General features: G+C 50.9%; 1 protein-coding gene across 1 annotated transcript in view; it reads left to right on the top strand.

The window, feature by feature from the left end:
- The window catches only part of LOC118076195 (zona pellucida sperm-binding protein 3), a 35,148-nt gene extending 15,770 nt beyond the window's left edge, over positions 1-19,378 (top strand). Inside the window, exons 10-17 of the mRNA XM_088659691.1 lie at positions 9,067-9,150; positions 10,012-10,182; positions 11,420-11,600; positions 12,542-12,644; positions 13,076-13,167; positions 14,569-14,663; positions 16,033-16,113; positions 19,056-19,378. Of these exons, the coding sequence (XP_088515817.1) occupies positions 9,067-9,150; positions 10,012-10,182; positions 11,420-11,600; positions 12,542-12,644; positions 13,076-13,167; positions 14,569-14,663; positions 16,033-16,113; positions 19,056-19,339 (1,091 nt within the window). The 3' untranslated portion in view covers positions 19,340-19,378. The remainder of the gene's footprint in view (positions 1-9,066; positions 9,151-10,011; positions 10,183-11,419; positions 11,601-12,541; positions 12,645-13,075; positions 13,168-14,568; positions 14,664-16,032; positions 16,114-19,055) is intronic.
- Positions 19,379-19,535: the final 157 nt, after the last annotated feature.

Here is a 19,535-nt window from a genome sequence, read left to right on the forward strand (position 1 = left end):
GCTTCTACAACGGTTATCAGAAGAGACTCTGCCTACCCCGCAGGGAGGTCGAGGGCCTGATGACTCGGGCGCTGTTGAATGCTGAGCACGACTGTGGCAGCATTAATGCCAGTGTAGAATATGCTTGATTAAAAAACGAACCCTGCTTAGTTACACAGGACGGTGGCGTCTTAATGTACCCAGCGCTTTAAAAAGAAAAAGAAAAACTTGTCAATATGGAGGCAATGAGCCTAGGCTGGTATTCTCTAATCCAGAAGATGTAGAGATGGCATTTTAAGAGCGGGAAGCATTTATTCTTTCTCTTTTGGGTCAACACTAGGGTTGCCATATCTAGGGCCTCATCCAGCTGACTCTTCAGATGTTCTTTCTCTTTTTCCAAGGCGCTCATCAGCACCTGAGCGGCTAAACAGAGTTCAGTATGACTGAGAAGTCAGAAGCAAAGGGGAGTTAAGAGTTAATATGGGGGGTTATTGTGAAACCAAGGGGCAGAAATGTGGGAATTTACAGAGTTATGCAGAAGAAACCAGGTCATTGGACCCTTTAATTAGTTCCCTTTCCCTTCCTATAAAAACTACAAAAGACATTGTCTTTTAGGGTTTAAATAACGAATACTTGCATTTGATTAAATATACAATGCAGGTAAGGTAAAGGTAAAGGTACCCCTGACTATTAGGTCCCGTCGTGGACGACTCTGGGGATACGGCGCTCATCTCACTTTATTGGCCAAGGGAGCCGGCGTACAGCTTCCAGGTCATGTGGCCAGCATGACAGCCACTTCTGGTGAACCAGAGCAGCCCACGGAAACACTGTTTACCTTCCCGCCAGAGCAGTACCTATTTATCTACTTGCACTTTGACGTGCTTTCGAACTGCTAGGTGGGCAGGAGCTGGGACCGAGCAACAGGAGCTCACCCCATCGCAGGGATTCGAACTGCTGACCTTCTGATCAGCAAGTCCTAGGCTCTGTGGTTTAACCCACAGTGCCACCTGGGTCCCTATACAATGCAGGTAGGTATTACTTAATGTTGCTAATACTGTACATCTTACACATACCCCCCAACATTTCTCTGATGAAAGTAGAGATGTCCTATTCCTTATTATTTAATAACTTTACTATTTGTAAAAAGGGACGTGGGTGGCGCTGTGGGTTAAACCACTGTGCCTTGGGCTTGCCGATCAGAAGGCTGGTGGTTTGAATCCCCGCGATGGGTTGCTCGGTCCCAGCTCCTGCCAACCTAGCAGGAAGGTGAATAACGTTTCCGTGCGCTGCTCTGGTTTGCCAGAAGCAGCTTACTCATGCTGGCCACATGACCCGGAAGCTGTCTGCAGACTAACGCCGGCTCTCTCGGTGCAAGGGTGACTCCCTACAGGGAGCCAGCCCCCATCATCCTGACGTCCACCTCGCCAAGCACAGGGAGCAGCAGTGGGTCTGAAGCAGCCAGGGGGGAGGGAAGAGACTCGGAGGGAGAGAGAAGCCAGCGTGCAGAACAATGTGAAAGCTCAGGGGAGGAGAGATGTAGGCAAGGGCTCAAGGATGCTGGAGAGCCCTTCCACCGCCTTGACCAGGAGGCTGAGAGGGCATCGCTCCTTCCGACGCAAGAGTTGAGAGCACGGCGACGCAGGTCAAGGGGGAGGCGTTTTGGGGTGCCCCGACTACTTTGCTGGCGTAGGAACAGACGTACGCCATTGCCAGATTCTGGTTCGGACTGAGAGGTCATGTTTTAAACTATCTTTGCACTGTAAATACTATGCACAATAAAAGTCTTTAAAGACAAACTGGACTCAAGCGGAGTTACTCTAGAGTAGTCACGACAACCCTCTGACACTCGGCCTATAGAGTGAGATGAGCGCTGCAACCCCAGAGTCATCCGCGACTGGACCTAACTGTCAGGGTTACCTTTCCCTTTTACTATTTGTACCCCACCCATCCAACTGGGTTCCCCCTGGCCATTCTGGGTGGCTTCCAACATAAATTATAAAACTTTCCGAAATATTACAGGAGAACCCCTGTGAGACCCTTCCCCCACCCCCCTAAAAAAGGATCAAAGCCACTTAGTAAGTTTCCCGTCCTCATTGAGCCCTTGGACAGCAGACTGGGGGCAGAGTCTGGCGACCTCACTCCATTAGTTCTGCTGGGGTACGCCTGCTCCATCAGGTCTCCTCCTTTCAGCTGTCATAGAAGAAGAAGAAGAGTTTGGATTTGATATCCTGCTTTGTTGTTGTTGTTTAGTCGTTTAGTTGTGTCTGACTCTTCATGACCCCATGGACCAGAGCACGCCAGGCACTCCTGTCTTCCACTGCCTCCCGCAGTTTGGTCAGACTCATGTTGGTAGCTTCGAGAACACTGTCCAACCATCTCGTCCTCTGTTGTCCCCTTCTCCATGTGCCCTCCATCTTTCCCAGCATCAGGGTCTTTTCCAGGGAGTCGTCTCTTCTCATGATGTGGCCAAAGTATTGGAGCCTCAGCTTCACGATCTGTCCTTCCAGTGAGCACTCAGGGCTGATTTCCTTCAGAATGGATAGGTTTGATCTTCTTGCAGTCCATGGGACTCTCAAGAGTCTCCTCCAGCACCACAATTCAAAAGCATCAGCCTTCTTTATGGTCCAGCTCTCACTTCCATACATCACTTCTGGGAAAACCATAGCTTTAACTATACAGACCTTTGTCGGCAAGGTGATGTCTCTGCTTTTTAAGATGCTGTCTAGGTTTGTCATTGCTTTTCTCCCAAGAAGCAGGCGTCTTAATTTCATGACTGCTGCCCCTCCCCATTTAATCCCCCCACAACAACCCTCTGAGGTAGGCTAGGCCAGGCATAGGCAAACTCCGGCCATCCAGATGTTTGGGACTACAATTCCCATCATCCCTGACCACTGGTCCTGTTAGCTAGGGATGATGGCTAGGCTGAGAGGCAGCGACTGGAGCTAGGCCACTCAGGGAGCCTCATGGCTGAGTGGGGATTCGAACCCTGGTCTCCCAGGTCCTAGACTGACACTTTAACCACTACACCAGCACAGGCTGTAAGTATTGTATTGGATATATACCTCCCATGCTTTGGAATCAGCAACCCTCTGAAAACTTAGACATGCAATGTGAGTACTGTATACCAAAACCAGTTTACTCAGAAGTAAATCCCTCTGAGGTTTGCAGCTCCACAGGGCACCTGTTATGGATTGTAGCTCATGACTTCAGGTACCAAATTAGGGTTCCTGGCCAATAGGAGACTTGGAACAATTAAGGAAGGCCCAGGTGTGTTTAATTTTCTCTCTCAGCCTATTTAAGAAAACATTTTGTGGTTTCCCCCTTTCTTTCCTTGTCTTTCTTCAGGAGAATGATGACTGGCTTCTGGTGGGCGGCTGTGTTTATTGAAGTGTTGGGTAAGTTTCTGGCAGACCCTCAAAGTGTCTCTATTTTTCAGGGAAGTGTCCCTGATTTTAATGTTTTCTGTTTGATGGTGTTTTGTATATATGTTGGAAGCTGCCCAGAATGGCTGGGGCAATCCAGTCAGATGTGTGGGGTATATAAATAGTAAAATATCATTATGGAATGGGATGCCCCTATTTTCATCGGAGAAAGGATGGAGGGTACGTTCCAGAGGGCATGTTGGGGGTCTTCTCTATGCTAAATAATGCTTCTGAACATCAGCTGCTAGAACCCACAGGTGTGGGGAGTGCTCTTGTGCTTGGATCCTGCTTTTGGGGGCTTCCCTTTGTGTCTCTGGTTTGACCACTGTGAGAGCAGGATGCTGTGCTTTAATGGGCCACTGGCCTCATCCAGCAGGTGGACTCTCTTTATGTTCTCAGCTGTGAATGAAAGTGAGGTTTTGTTAATGCCCAAATACGTTCTGAGCAAGGTTATATTAATAGAGATGGCATTAAGCTATTTGGTTCACATAACCTGCTACAGTCCAGTTTTTTGGCTATGCATTTCTAGATTAAGTTATTCTGTACTGAAATATACTCGGAGTCGAGAGTGAATTTCATGCTCTTTATTCAGCTCATATTCATCAAGGAGAAGAAGAGAAGACGAATGGCTCTTTTCCCAAAACCATCTGCTTATATACATTATTTACACAATGGGCCTTGCGTGATTGGCTACTTCAGGGCTACACCTGTGGGCCAATTATATTGTGGATTGACTTCTGCCTGCAGCCTGATTGGCTGCTCCTACAGGCCAATCAGGTAGCAGATTCACTTCTGCCAGCCGCCTGATTGGCTGCTCCCGCAGGCCAATCAGGTTGCGGATTCACTTCCACCTGGAGTTGGATTGGGTAGCTCCCGCTGATTCTGAATCCTATTGTTCTAGGATTCAGCTCAGTACATAACACCCCTCCCCTCTAAGTTCCAGTCCTGCCCGGGAAGTTGCATTCGTAGTCCCCAAGGTCTGCAGGCCGCCTCCGTGTGCGTTGTGGCCTGGGGTGTTCCTTGGTCAGGGGTTCTGGTTCTGGCTCGTGTTCCGAGGCTGCTGGCTGTGCCGGGGCTGTCTGGTCTGGCGCCACTGAACCACTAGGTTGTGACTCTGGTTCCGGTGTCCTTCCAGCCTCGGGGCGCCCCTCTGTGCCTACTGCTTCTGCTTCCCCTGCCCACCCCTCTCGCTCTACAGGCCTCACTGCCCTGCTGTCCCCTTGGGACCCCTCTGTCCCGCTCTCCTCCCGGGTTCCTCCTGGGAATCGTCGCCGTAGCTGGTCGCAGTGGCGGCGCCAACATTGCCCCCCTTCCGTTAGTACCTCGTACGACACGGGACCGGTCACCTTGGTGACTGTGGCGGGTACCCATGCTGGGCCTGCCCCAAAATTCTTTGCATACACTGGGTCCTGGGCCACAAATGTCCGGGGGTTCCTGCCTTTCCCCACCACTACCTCATCCTGAGCTCTGTCGGGGTGAAGTCGGTCCAGTCTAGTTGCAAGGCGCCGGCCCATGAGTAGTTCAGCTGGGCTCCGGCCCGTCGTTGTGCTTGGGGTGCTGTGCTGTGCTAGAAGAAATGCGGCAAGGCGGTATTCCCAGTCCCCTTGTGTTATGCGGCGGAGGCTGTCCTTGGTGGTCCGCACCATGCGCTCCGCTTGGCCATTGGTGGCAGGGTGGAATGGTGCTGAGCGGATGTGGCGGATGGCGTTCTGCGCTGTGAAGGTCTGGAACTCCTCTGACGTGAATGCGGTTCCATTGTCCGAGACGAGGGTGTCAGGGAGCCCGTGGGTTGCAAACAGCTTACGTAGTACCCGGATGGCTGCCGCCGTAGAAGTGGACGGTACCAGTGCGACCTCCAGCCATTTGGTGTAGGAATCCACCACTATGAAGAATGTTTTTCCCTGGAAGGGGCCAGCGAAGTCCACGTGCAAGCGTGACCATGGATGTCGGGCGGACTCCCAGGGCTGGACTGGGGCCCTTGGGGGATCCGGGCGGGATTCTTGGCAGGTCTGGCAGTGTTGGACCCAGGCCTCTATCTCTCTGTCAATCCCCGGCCACCACACATAACTCCTGGCAAGGGCCTTCATCCTCACTACCCCTGGGTGTGTCTCGTGTAGGGCTGTGAGGACCCTTTTGCGGAGGGGCTGGGGAACAACAACCCTGCTTCCCCATAACAGGCACCCCTTGTGGGCCGACAGTTCATGTTTGCGGTTTGTGTAGCCAGCGAATTCTGGCCCGGGGCTGCTGCTGGGCCATCCTCGCCACACCCAGTCCAGGACCCGGGAGATGACCCTATCTTTTGTGGAATGGTGCGCAACTTCTTGTGCCTGAATGGGTCGGTCGGGAAGCAGCTCCAGGGTCATAACCTCTTGCGCAGGCGCTGGGTCGGGGCCTGTTTCTGGTAGTGGTAGCCTGCTGAGTGCATCTGCGTGGCCCATCGCCTTCCCAGGGCGGTGGATTAGTGCATACTGGTAGCCGGCAAGGAAAATTGACCACCTGAGGACACGTGGAGACAACACTTGGGGGGTCTGCTTCTCGGGGGCAAACAGGCCAAGCAACGGCTTGTGGTCAGTCACTATGGTAAAGGGCCGCCCGTACAAGAAATCATGGAATTTTTTTACGCCCTTCACGATTGCCAGACCCTCCTTGTCAATCTGTGAGTAGTTTCGTTCGGCTGCAGCAAGCGTCTGGGAGAAGTATGCCACCGGCACCTCTCTTCCATCCGGGAGTTGGTGTCCCAGGACAGCGCCGATGCCATAGGGAGAGGCGTCGCATGCCAGCACCACTGGCAGCCTCTCGTCGAAGTGTGCCAAGACCGAGTTCGAGACGAGCAAGTCCTTGACTGCCTGGAATGCGGCCCTTTGTCGCTGGCCCCACACCCAAGGGGCCCTTTTATCTAGGAGTCTGTGTAGGGGCTCCGCTACCGCTGCCTTATGGGGAAGGAAGGCATGGTAAAAGTTCAATAGTCCCAAGAATGACTGAAGTTCGGGCTTGCTCTTGGGCGCTGGGGCCTCACAAATGGCCCGTACCTTGTCACCGGTTGGATGGACCCCTTCTGCGTCCACCTTAAATCCCAGAAAGTCCACCTGCGGCACTCCCAGTAAACACTTTTCCCGCTTCACCTTGAGGCCCGCCGTCTGGAAACGGTGCAGGACGGAGCGGAGGCGGTCCTCAAATTCCTCTGGTGTGGGCCCGGCGATCAGTACATCATCGAAGAAGGGGGTGACGCCAGGAATCCCTTTAAGGAGAGAGTCCATTAGATTCTGGAATATGCCTGGTGCCACGCTAACGCCAAATTGCAGCCGCTTTACTCTGAATGCCCCTCTGTGCGTCACAATCGTCTGAGCCTCTGCTGTGGCTTCGTCCACAGGCAACTGTTGATACGCTTGGACCAAGTCCAGTTTGCCAAAGATTTTTGACCCAGCCAGGGTGGCGAGGACATGGCTGACCACTGGCACTGGGTATGCATGGGCCGTGAGAGCCTTGTTTATGGTGCATTTGTAGTCTGCACAGATGCGGACCGAACCGTTAGGCTTGACGGGTGTGACAATTGGAGTTTCCCAGGGGGCGTTGGGCACCGGCTCCAGCACTCCTTGCTCCACGAGCCGGTCCAATTCCTCGTCTATGCGGGGTTTCAGGGCGAACGGGACCCGGCGGGCCTTGTGCCTGATGGGTCGTACAGCGGGGTCTAGCTGTAGGGCAATGGGGGGTCCTGTATATCGTCCCAATGCCCCATCGAAAACCCCTGGAAACTCTTTGCATATGGCGTCCACGTCCACTTGTAAGCTAGTGCGGTTCACCCCGGTAACGGCTAGCCCCAGAGGTCCAAACCATGCCAGTCCCAGTAAGCTAACGTAGGGGCCCTTAACTACCAGCAAGTCCAATTGTTGCTTTCACCCTCGATATTGCACCCTGAAGGTCCCCACCCCCATTGTAGGGACCTTACGTTTCTGGAAGTCCCGGAGGGTGAATGGGGCCGGCCTTAGTTTGGGACCCCCATTAGGGCACAGTTCCCTTAATGTTCGGGCCGAGATTATGGATAGAGTTGAACCCGTGTCCAGCTCCATGCGGCATGGGGCTCCCTCTATCTGTACCTCTATATAAATTTTCTCTGTGCTGGGATGGGGCAACTGGAATACCTGGTAGTCCGTGATCTCCGTCGAGTTGCCTTGGTGCATGGTGCCGTGTGACCTGGGGCTCCTGGGTCGGTCATCTGATGCTTGTCGACGGGTGAGTCGAGCCCGACACACCCGGGCGATGTGTCCCAATTTTCTGCACTGCCTGCACTCTGTGTTGCGGAAACGACAGGTCCTCCTCTCGTGGTTCTCCCCGCAGCTTGCACAGTTCCCTCCTTCTCGTCGAGGCTGCTGTGGTGTGTGTGCTGCTTGAGTGCGCCGCTGTACTCGGTGTACTTCCTCCCTGTCAGATTCGGATTCGTCGGTGAGGTCTTCGTGGTAGACCCTCGGTTGGGATGGCGGGGCCGGTCGTGCCTCTTGCGTTGACCTCTCGGCGGCTTCGGTTGCCAGGGCTTCCTCCAGAGCAATCTGGAACGTGAGGTCTTTTTTGGCGTAGAGGCGTCGTTGCAACATCTCGTCCCTCAGGCCACCGACGAGGCGGTCACGAAGCATGTTCTCCAACTCTGAGAAGTTGCATAACCGGGCGGCTTGGCGGAGGGAGGTCACAAACCCAGTTATGGTTTCCCCCGGGGCTTGCCGCTTTGCGTAGAAGGCATTTCGGCAAGCTACCACCGAGGGCTGTGGTGAAAAGTGCTCCTTCAGCCGTTCCATTATTGTTTTATAAGAGACGGTAGCGACATCTCTAGGTGCAAGGAGAGCCCGGGCGATTTCAAACGTCTCCTCTCCACAGACGCTGAAGAATGTCGCCCTCTTCATGGCATCGTTGGTGACTTCTTTCGCTTGCAGGAGGAAGTTGAAACGGGCGGCGTACCCTTCCCAGTCTCCTGATGCTGGTTTGAATGGCAAGAAGCTGCTGTCGGTTGCCATTCTGGGTTCCTTGGGTCCTGGAGCTGAAGCCTGGATGCACGGTGCGATGCAGCGGTGCAGCAGGTGGCGGTGCTGCGGTGCAGTGCGTGGTGGCAGTCAGCTCAGCAGGATCCCATCCTCGTCGCCAGTGAAATATACTCGGAGTCGAGAGTGAATTTCATGCTCTTTATTCAGCTCATATTCATCAAGGAGAAGAAGAGAAGACGAATGGCTCTTTTCCCAAAACCATCTGCTTATATACATTATTTACACAATGGGCCTTGCGTGATTGGCTACTTCAGGGCTACACCTGTGGGCCAATTATATTGTGGATTGACTTCTGCCTGCAGCCTGATTGGCTGCTCCTACAGGCCAATCAGGTAGCAGATTCACTTCTGCCAGCCGCCTGATTGGCTGCTCCTGCAGGCCAATCAGGTTGCGGATTCACTTCCACCTGGAGTTGGATTGGGTAGCTCCCGCTGATTCTGAATCCTATTGTTCTAGGATTCAGCTCAGTACATAACATGTACCAACCCTGAGGTTCTCATCTTGCCGTTTATGAAATACTGTATTTTGACACACTTCCCTGCAAAATAGATTTGACCTCAATGTGTTTGCAGTCCAAGAGTGTGCAGTGGGTTGAGGGTCAAGTTCTTAAAATTCCTGATTCCTTCATTCCTCAGCCATCCAGATTTTGGCCACAGTGGGGTCTAACATTCCTCAAGCGACAACCGCAGAGCTGGGACTCTTCAATAGGATATTTCATGGTGAGGCGACTTGTTTAATGTCAAGAAAGGGGATGTGAGGCAGACCCACTGGAATTAAGGGACCAAACATAGGCTCCAACATTTGCACGCCCCTGCCACTTTAAACAGGCCTGGCTTCCCCCAGAGAATCCTGGGAACTGTAGTTTGTTAAGCAAGCTGGAAGTTATTAGAAGAGACCCCTATTCCCCTCCCAGAGCTACAATTCCCAGAGTTCCCCGTGAAGAGGGATTGCTTGTCAAACCACTCTGGGAAGAAGAGGGTTTTCTGAATACTGAAAATGGCTCTCTCTACTAGAGATAGAGAAGAAATTCAATTCAGCTCACATTTAAAGGCAAATTTACCTGATTTGAACTTTCCAAAGCACAGCCATCTTTTGGAATTCAGATTTCAGTGAATTTTTCTATGCAGTTTGCTAGCCAAGTAACGTGAGTAAAACTGCATAGGCTAGGGAAAGTAAGCATGGAAATGTACATATGTTAGTGAGACTAGTGTTTAAAAAATGCATTGCATAAGGGGACCTTGCTTAAAATTATTAAACAAAATTGCATACAGAAATGGGCAGATTAGGAGAAACTCACACTAAGATGCTGGTAGATTCTCATGATAACCTTTTGAGGTTTTTATGAAAACTGTAGAAATGTGGGGAGTGGAACTTGCAATTAAAAAAACTAAGAACTTGAGATAAACCTAAATGGACAGTTCCATCCACTCCTAGTCACAAATATTTGAGGGCGCATCAGGATCAGTACAGGAATCCTGGCAACCAAGGCATCTTGGCTTTAGTTTCAGGCTAAAATTTGCAATGGGAGGTGCCAATGGGGAGTTAGCCCAGCTGATGTGTCTCTCCCTCTCTATCTCCAGCTGCAAAGGGTCTGGTGTGGAGCAGCAATGCCGATGCCACAGAGCCCACGGCAACCACTTTGCCAATGCTTCCTCGCTCCACGGCAGCCAGCGCAGAGCCCCGCGTCCAGCTTCTGCAAGCTGCTCAGGCCAGTGATGCAAAGATGAATTTCTCCCTGAGAGTGTTGAATGGTAAGATGACACTCCCACCCACAAGAGTCAATGGTTGCTTCCCTTAGCACCCTGATTTTGGGGTTCAGTTGTGCCATAGTAAAAGATTATCCTTCTTGGTAAAAAGGTAAAGGCACCCCTGACTATTAGGTCCAGTCGCGGACGAATCTGGGGTTGCAGTGCTCATCTGGCTTTTTTTCTGGACGAGGGAGCCGGCATTTGTCCGCAGACAGCTTCCGGGTCATGTGGCCAGCATGACTAAGCCGCTTCTGGCGAACCAGAACAGCGCATGGAAACGCCGTTTACCTTCCCGCCGAAGCGGTACCTATTTATCTACTTGCACTTTGATGTGCTTTTTAACTGCTAGGTTGGCAGGAGCAGGGACCCAGCAACGGGAGCGCACCCCGTCGTGGGGATGCGAACCGCCGACCTTCTGATCGGCAAGCCCTAGGCTCAGTGGTTTAACCCACAGTGCCATCCGCGTCTTGCATCCTTCTTGGAACCAGCATCTTAATGCTCAACTGCAAGCAGGGCACTAGGAAGGCGGGAAACATTGGTGTAAGCCAGTCTTTCCCCAAACTGGTGCCTTCCAGAGGGTGCTGGACTACAGTTCCCATCAGTCTCGGGTGGAATGCCTAGCGATCAGGACTAGTGCCAGCCTTCAGAAGGCTGCTGCTGCTTCTTCTTCTTCTTCTTCTTCTTCTTCTTCTTCTTCTTCTTCTTCTTCTTCTTCTTCTTCTTCTTCTTCTTCTTCTTCTTCTTCTTCTTCTTCTTCTTCTCCTCCTCCTCCTCCTCCTCCTCCTCCTCCTCCTCCTCCTCCTCCTCCTCCTCCTCCTCCTCCTCCTCCTCCTCCTCCTCCTCCTCCTCTTTGGCGATCACTCATAGCCGAGTAAGATTGTCTTCCATAAACACAGTTTTAACAATGAATCCGTTCATAACTGTGGAGGCCAATTCTGGATCCACACGTGGCTGATACCATTGTGGCTAGTAGCCATTAATAGGCTCTGCCAGTGGTATAGTGTTGGTTGCTGGTGCCCAGGGGTTGTGTGCACATGCATGCCGGGAGGAGGGTGCACATGTGCTAGCTAGGGATGATGGGAGTTGTAGTCCAAAAACAGCTAGAGACCGAAGTTTGGGAAACACTGGTCTAGAGAGCAGCAGGTTGAGGAAGGCAGGTGTCGGATGCTATCTGTGTGGCAGGATGTAACATCTGCATGGGCTGGTCCGCACCACACACAATTTCCAACTTCTCTCCCAGAAGACTTCAGTGTTGCGGCTGAACCCGGGGAGTACGTCGAAGGTGCTTTGATCCACCTTGAGGCCAGAGTCCAGGCGAGTCCAGGCCTGTCCCCCAAGCTCTTCGTTGACGAGTGCTACGGCAAGGATGTCGGAAACCATGGCCATTTCAGGAGGATCTACATATTGGCAGATAAACATGGGTAAGTGGTGTGCCGTTCTGTTAACAGATGGAGAGGGCCTTCTCGGTAGTGGCACCCACCCTGTGGAACGCCATCCCGTCAGATGTCAAGGAGATAAGTGGCTATACAACCTTTAGAAGACATCTGAAGGCAGCCCTGTATAGGAAAGTCTTTTAATGTTTTATTATGGTTTTTAATTTTTTTTCTGGGACACAGGTGGCACTATGGGTTAAACCACTGAGCCCTAGGGTTTGCCGATCAGAAGGTCGGCGGTTCAAATCCCCATGGTGGGGTGCGCTCCCGTTGCTCAGTCCCAGCTCCTGCCAACCTAGCAGTTCGAAAGCACGTCAAAGTGCAAGTAGATAAATAAGTACCGCTCCAAGCAGGAAGGTAAACGGCGTTTCTGTGTGCTGCTCTGGTTCGCCGGAAGCAGCTTAGTCATGCTGGCCACATGACCCGGAAGCTGTACGCTGGCTCCCTCAGCCAATAATGTGAGATGAGCGGCGCAACCCCAGAGTCGGTCACGACTGGACCTAATGGTCGGGGTCCCTTTACCTTTACCTTATGGTTTTATATATGTCAGAAGCCGCCCAGAATGGCTGGAGCAACCCGGTCAGATGGGCAAGGTATATTTAATAATAATAATAATAATAATAATAATAATAATACAATACCAACAACAAAGGTGTTTCAATGTGGTTGCCCTTCCACCCACCACCACTAAAGCAGAAATGGGGCAGTGTGTTAAAATGAGTTCATCATTAAACAAAAAAACAATATTTTGACAGCGCATTTGGCAGATATCAGATCCAGCAACTTCAAAACTGGATTGTACTCAGCCCTGAGGCAGTGTGGGAAATTGGGTCAAAACTGGAAAAAGATTGCCCCCCCCCGGCAATACCTAAAAAATTATTCCGACACTCAAAACCCCACTCTTTCCACTTTCATGGTTAACTTGCCAGGTGCCTGTATGGTGACGGCCCCAAGGTCAGGTGGCTCCGTAGAGAAGACCCTGCGATGGTGTTCACAATACCTGCCTTCTTGCTAACCGGCGACTCAGAGGAGGTAGGAATCTCTCTGGAGTAATTGTCTATGTTCTAGGATGCTGCTGACGTTCCGTTAAGAGAATTCCTGGTTTTCTCGCGTAATTTTCCTCCGGCTGCCATCTCCAGGATTCTTTGGGGAAGCCCTTAGTTCTTAAAAATTGTTCATAGAGCAAGTGTGAGTTGGTGCCTCTGCAGGGATGCCCCCATGCAGGCTGAATAAAACACCCACTTTCATTGGCCAACGTGGTTGTAGTGGTTTGTGTCAGGCTAGGACCCACTGGGTGACCCTTGGGCCATTTGCTAAATCTCAGCCTAACCTACCTCACAGGGTTCTTGTGAACACAACATGGGGAGGGGGGGAACCACAAATACCGTAGATGTAATTAGCAAATAAATATTTGTGACAGTTTTAAATCTGCTGCAAAAAAATTAACTTCTCTCCTTTTCTAGATCTATATTCATTGCCTCCTGTCGGCATGGAGCAGAGAGACATCTTCAAGCCTTGGCAAGAAAGCTTGTTACTTTGACAGCATCTCTTCCAGGTCAGCTCTAAGCCCCTTTTATTGCAAGTCCTTGCTTGACCTCCCCCCACCCCAGGACTAAATTTATTATTATTATTATTATTAATAATTAATAATAATTTATTTATACCCTGCCCATCTCGCCGGGTTCCCCCAGCCACTCTGGGCGGCTTCCAACAAAATATTAAAATACAGAAATCCATCAAACTTTAAAAGCTTCCCTAAACAGGGCTGCCTTGAGATGCCTTCTAAAGGTCTGGTAATTGTTGTTCTCTTTGACCTCTGGTGGGAGGGCATTCATTCCACAGGGTGGGTGCCACTACCGAGAAGGCCCTCTGCCTGGTTCCCTGTAACTTGGCTTCTCGTAGCGAGGGAACCGCCAGAAGGCCCTCGGCGCTGGACCTGTGTCATACTTTGCAAACAAACAAAAAAAAGCAAGAATGCGTTCGATATTAGTTAAACATCTGTTGACCACATCCTTAAGCACTTATTTTGTCTGACCAGATGTTTTGAAGACATGCTGTTTGGTTTCTTTGCCGTTGTGAATTTGACACAAGAGACAATTGGTTGTAAATCCAATTAGGTTTTTAAGACCCACTGAAATTAATGGACCTAAATTAGCCATGGCCATTAATTTCAATCTGTTTACTCTGAGTAGGACTAACAACTGAATACAAAGGTGAACTTCTTATATCTTCTTAACTTAGTGCATGATGCACAATTCCTAAGAAGTTGCATTGTTTTAAAGGGTTGTACACTGCCTTGGTAAGTTTTGTGCAAAGATACAGCTTCCCATAACAGTTGCTGCGTATTGTTGTTGTTTAGTCGTTTAGTCGTGTCCGACTCTTCGTGACCCCATGGACCAGAGCACGCCAGGCACTCCTGTCTTGCACTGCCTCCAGCAGTTTGGTCAAACTCATGTTCGTAGCTTCGAGAACACTGTCCAACCACTTTGTCCTCTGTCGTCCCCTTCTCCTAGTGCCCTCAATCTTTCCCAACATCAGGGTCTTTTCCAGGGAGTCTTCTCTTCTCATGAGTTGGCCAAAGTATTGGAGCCTCAGCTTCAGGATCTGTCCTTCCAGTGAGCACTCAGGGCTGATTTCCTTCAGAATGGATAGGTTTGATCTTCTTGCAGTCCATAATTCAAAAGCATCAATTCTTTGGCGATCAGCCTTCTTTATGGTCCAGCTCTCACTTCCATACATCACTACTGGGAAAACCATAGCTTTAACTATACGGACCTTTGTAGGCAAGGTGATGTCTCTGCTTTTTAAGATGCTGTATAGGTTTGTCATTCCTTTTCTCCCAAGAAGCAGGCGTCTTTTAATTTCGTGACTGCTGTCACCATCTGCAGTGATCAAGGAGCCCAAGAAAGTAAAATCTCTGCTGCGTATTACTCGTAGTGATTTTGTTCCCTTCTAGCTGGAAGAACATAGATGACCCATCCAAGAATTATGTCTGCAAGTGCTGCAACAGCCACTGCCCTTGGGAGCCCCCCAGTCCTGGAAGCGAGAAAGGTACCTGCAAGCTAGCCTTTGTGTCTAGTAAACCAAAACAATAATTGAAATGCAAGCAGCAAGAGGTGGGTGGTGAATTTTTACCATTCACACCGATCTGTGGCAATTAGGAATCTAGTTCAAATAGCATTTTAATGTGAGCACCTTCCAGAAATAAACTCTTGAACTGAAACGCAGCTGCCCTTTGAAATTTTGCCCTTCTCCAATTTTGGTGGTGAAGTTCTTCAACCAATAATAAATCATGAAAATAATTGCATATATTAAGGGAAGCCTAAATTCTGCCTTGCGTTTCCCAAAGGTATATATCAGGGGTCGGCAAAGGTTTATCTTGCCTGAGCTGGATCAGTCCCGCAGAGATCCCTCCATGGGCTGGATTGCGCATGCCCGTGATTTTTGGCATCTGCACGTGCACAGACGTGGTTTCTGGTGCCGCAGAAGCGAGTCCCCATGCCAGTTTAGTGCAGCGCGAGAGCAGGGAGCTTGGTTCAGGGGCGGTTCGTGGGTCAGTCAAACCACCTCTTTGGGCTGCTTCCGGCCCATGGGCCTAAGGTTGCTGACCCTTGGTATACAGTGGTACCTCGGTTTACAAACACAATTGGTTCCGGAAGTCTGTACTTAACCTGAAGCGAACTTTCCCATTGAAAGTAATGGAAAGTGGATTAATCCATTCCAGACGGGTCCGCGGAGTACTTAAACTGAAAATACTGAAACCGAGGCGTACTTAAACCGAGGTATGACTGTATATGGTTGGCTGCTGTGAGCAGGATGCTGGACTGGGTGGACCATTGGCCTAATCCAGCCGGCTCTTATGGGGTTCTCATTCCCACTACTGCAATTTCCCACTTTTTGGATAGATCATATAGTGAGAGCATAGAATTGTAGAGTTGGAAGGGACCCCGAGGATCATATAGTCCAGGCATCCCCAAACTTCGGCCCTCCAGATTGTTTGGACTACAATTCCCATCTTCCCCGACCACTGGCCCGTTTAGCTAGGGATCATGGGAGTTGTAGACCAAAACATCTGGAGGGCCACAGTTTGGGGATGCCTGATCTAGTCCAACCCCCTGCAGTGCAGGAGTATGCAGCTGTCCCATACAGGGATCGAACCTGCAACCTTGGCGTTATTGGCACCAGGCTCTAACCAGCTGAGCTATCTAGGATAAGGCAGAATGCTGTGTACATGAGCCTTCCACAACTGAGTGCCCTCCTGATGTGTTAGGACTGACCATTGGCAATGCTGGCTGCTGGAACTAGGAGGGGAGCCCCAACATTTGAAGCTCACTGGAGGCTGGTATAGAAGCAATTGTTGGGTTCCTGCAGGAATCGTAGCTTCCCTTCCCTAAAACTATTTATCCCATCTTCCAAACAGCATTTTGGGGTGAAGGAAAGCTCCACAGTAGAGTGGTTGGCCCTTTGAGAGTGCACAAGGAAGATGTCCCGTGGTTTGAAGGTTGGTTTTTGTGTTTCTTGTTTCTGAATAACTTGGTCTCTTCTGGGGCTGGAAACCGTGCTCCAAAGCTTCCAGGAGAGTCACTCAAAATAGGCAGCCCCAGAAGGACTGGTTTAGCTGTTTAAAGGGAAAAAAAAGTATATGCTAAGGTGCTGCTTAAGTTTCAGAGGGTGGGTTACTGGGTTTTTATTTACTGCACTGCATTTTTATTTAATTTGTATACCACCCTATACCTGTAGATCTCAGGGTGGTTCACAACATAAAATCACAATATTAAAAAACAAAAAACAGTACATAAAAACAAAGGGGAAAAACCAATAATCCCCCCCTTCCACAGCACATTTGAAAGGTCATCAGATGTCAATTGGCCAAAGGCCTGGTTGAAGAGGAACATTTTTGCCCGGCGTCTATAGGTGTATAATGAAGGCGCCAGTAGAACCTCTCGGGGGGCGGGGGAGCATTCCACAATCTGGGTTTTCACCGACAATCTGATCTGGGCGCCTGAAATTGTGGTGGGCAAAATCTGCGGGGAAGATAGCTGCTAGCCACAATAGCTGTGCTCTGCCTTCAAACTTTGGAGGCAGCAATGCTTCTGAATACCAACTGCTGGAAGCCAGAGCAGAGAGGACTTTTGTGCTCAAATCCTGCTTGCAGCTTTCCTGCGGGCATCTGCTTGGCCACTGTGAGAACAGGCTGATTCAACAGGTAGTGGTGATTAGTTGTAGCCTACAACACGGGTGTCAAACACAAGGCCCGGGGGCCAAATCCGGCCCGCCAGACCTCGTCATGTGGCCCGCCGAGCGCCCCAGCCAGTGGGACCCAGCAGCGGGACCTTGCTGCTGAAGCGCCACGCCGACAAAGCGCCGACAAACAGCTGGGGCTGGGGGGGGGATAGAAAGGCGGCCGGAGCAGCGCTGCGTGGAGCGCCCCGAGCCACAGCAGGAGAAGGAGGAGGCAGCTTGCCGGGTCAGCGCCCGGCAACGCCGCACGGAGAGTCCCGAGCCTCTGCAACGCAGCAGTGCTCTGTAGCACTTTGAATCCTCCTCCTCCTGCCATGGCTCGGCGCCTGGAAACGGCTGCTGCTGCTGCTGCTGCTGCTGCTGAAGCACAGACAAAGCACCCAGCAGCGCCGCGTGGAGGAGGAGGAGGATGATTCAAAGTGCTACAGAGCACTGCTGCGTCCCAGAGGCTCAGGACTCTCCGCATGGCGCTGCCGGGCACCGACCCGGGTAGCCGCCTCCTCCTCCTGCCGCGGCTCAGCCTCATGAGCATGAGCTCAGCAGCGGCTCAGCCTCACGAACATGCAACTCTGAGGCTTTACGCACTTCTCCTAAAATGGACACCCGCTGCCTCACGCTGCACGGGAAATGCTTTTTGCCCCTGGGTTCCTTTGCGCTCTTTTCTGGCGCTGAATCAAGGCGGCCACCCCCCCTTCCCTTTCTTTCTTCCTCTCTCTCGTTCTTATTCTTTCTTTCCCTCTCCTTCCTTCCTTCTTTATCTCTGTCTTCTCTCCCTCTTTCTTTTTCTTTCATTCTTTATTCCTTCTTTCCTACTCTTCTTTCTCTCACCTCTTTCCTTCCTCTCTCCCTCCTGCTCCCTCTTTTCTTTCTTCCTTCCTTCCTTCCTTCCTTCCTTCCTTCCGTCCGTCCTTCCCATCTTTCTTCCTCTCCCTCATTCTTATTCTTTCTTTCCCTCTACTTCCTTCCTTCTTTCTCCCTTTCTGTCTTCTCTCCCTCTTTCTTTTTCTTTCCTTCTTTATTCCCTTCCTTATTTCCTACTCTTCTTTCTCTCCCCTCTTTCCTTCCTTCCTCTCTCCCTCCCACTCCCTCTTTTCTTCCTTCCTTCCTTCCTCCCTCCCCTCCCTCTCCTCAGAAGCATAGGATGCTGCTTTATACTTCTGGCCCTTAAACCCTGGAACCAGGAGAGCAGCTCCAGTGAGTCAACCTCAGCCAGTCCCTTTGGTGAAGGGTGGTGGCTCACTGGCAGAACATCTGTCCTGCATGCAGAAGGACCCCAGCATCTCCAGGTACTAGTAGCTCTGCAAAGGTCCTGCATGAAACCCTAGCGAGCCTCCACCACCCAGTGCAGTTACCAAAAATCATTTTTCAATAAATTGTACAATAATTGTACATTTGAATATCTACTTGCCATTATTCTGACTATGTTTCTGCTTTCAGAGCTAGTTATTACTTACATTATTACAAAAAACAGTAATAATTGAATGCAGTGACAATAATTTATGATAATAAAGAGTGGACACATAGTCCTACAGATACAACCGGCCCTTTGAGGGTGACCAAACTGCTGATGCGGCCCCCGATGAATTTGAGTTTGACACCCCTGGCCTACAACATCTGAGGCCCATCAGAGCCAGTGTGGTTAGAGACAGATTTAGGATCTGGGGGACTGAAGTTCAAATCCCGCCTTGGCCAGGAAAACTCACTGATTGATTGTTGACCCAAACATCTGAGTCTCGGCCTAATCTATCTCTCAGGATTTGGGGAGGGGTGTGTGGAAATGAGTGGGGGGGCACATAAGCCAGTTGGCGGTCTCTGCAGGGAAGGTGGGATATAAATATAACGAGAGGATACTCCAGGCACCCCCAAACTTCGGCCCTCCAGATGTTTTGGACTACAATTCCCACCTTCCCCGACCACTGGTCCTGTTAGCTAGGGATCATGGGAGTTGTAGGCCAAAACATCTGGAGGGCCACAGTTTGGGGATGCCTGGGATACTCTATCTATGGCAGGTGTGAGGAGCCTGTGGTCCTCCAGATGTTTGCTGATCTACAACTCCCATCACTCCTGACCATTGGCCACACTTGCTAGGGCTGATGGAAGTTGTAGTCCAGCAACAGCCAAAGGGCCTGAAGGTTCCCCTACACCTGAATGAGGGCATCTTACTTCAGCAAAATGGCTCCCTAAATGTCTCTTCCCTTACAGGACGATGCCACACCATGAAGACGTTCCTCTTGGTGAGCATCTCCTTTGGGGGCAGCTGTGTGCTGGCGGTCCTCTTCACCGGGGCTACGGTAGCGCTAGGCCTGGCCGTCTTCCGCTACTCCCGCACCAGCAAAGGCCACAAACTCCTGAAGAACCGCAAGGAGCATCAATTCCAGACGGAGCTCCAGCTGGTCCTTGGAGACCTGGCTGTCGACGAAGAGGTGGAGAAGGAATCTAACGTTGACTACTGCAAGATCAAGAGCGACACGCCAGAGGAGGCCTAACTCTCTATTCCCTAAAGCAAAAATAAAATGTGTGTTGAAAGCTTCCCTTTTATCGCTGTGTAGCTTTACTGCCGTAGTCGAACTTTCTCCTCTTGGTTGAAGGAACTTCCCCCTGCCACCCCAGCCGGAGGGCCACATTCCCTTCTTGGCAACATTGCAAGGGCCACATGCTAGTGGCGATGGGGGCTAGAAGCAA

The sequence above is a fragment of the Zootoca vivipara genome, chromosome 16 (genome assembly GCF_965207765.1).
Source record: "Zootoca vivipara chromosome 16, rZooViv2.hap1.1, whole genome shotgun sequence".
NCBI classification, from domain to species: domain Eukaryota; kingdom Metazoa; phylum Chordata; class Lepidosauria; order Squamata; family Lacertidae; genus Zootoca; species Zootoca vivipara.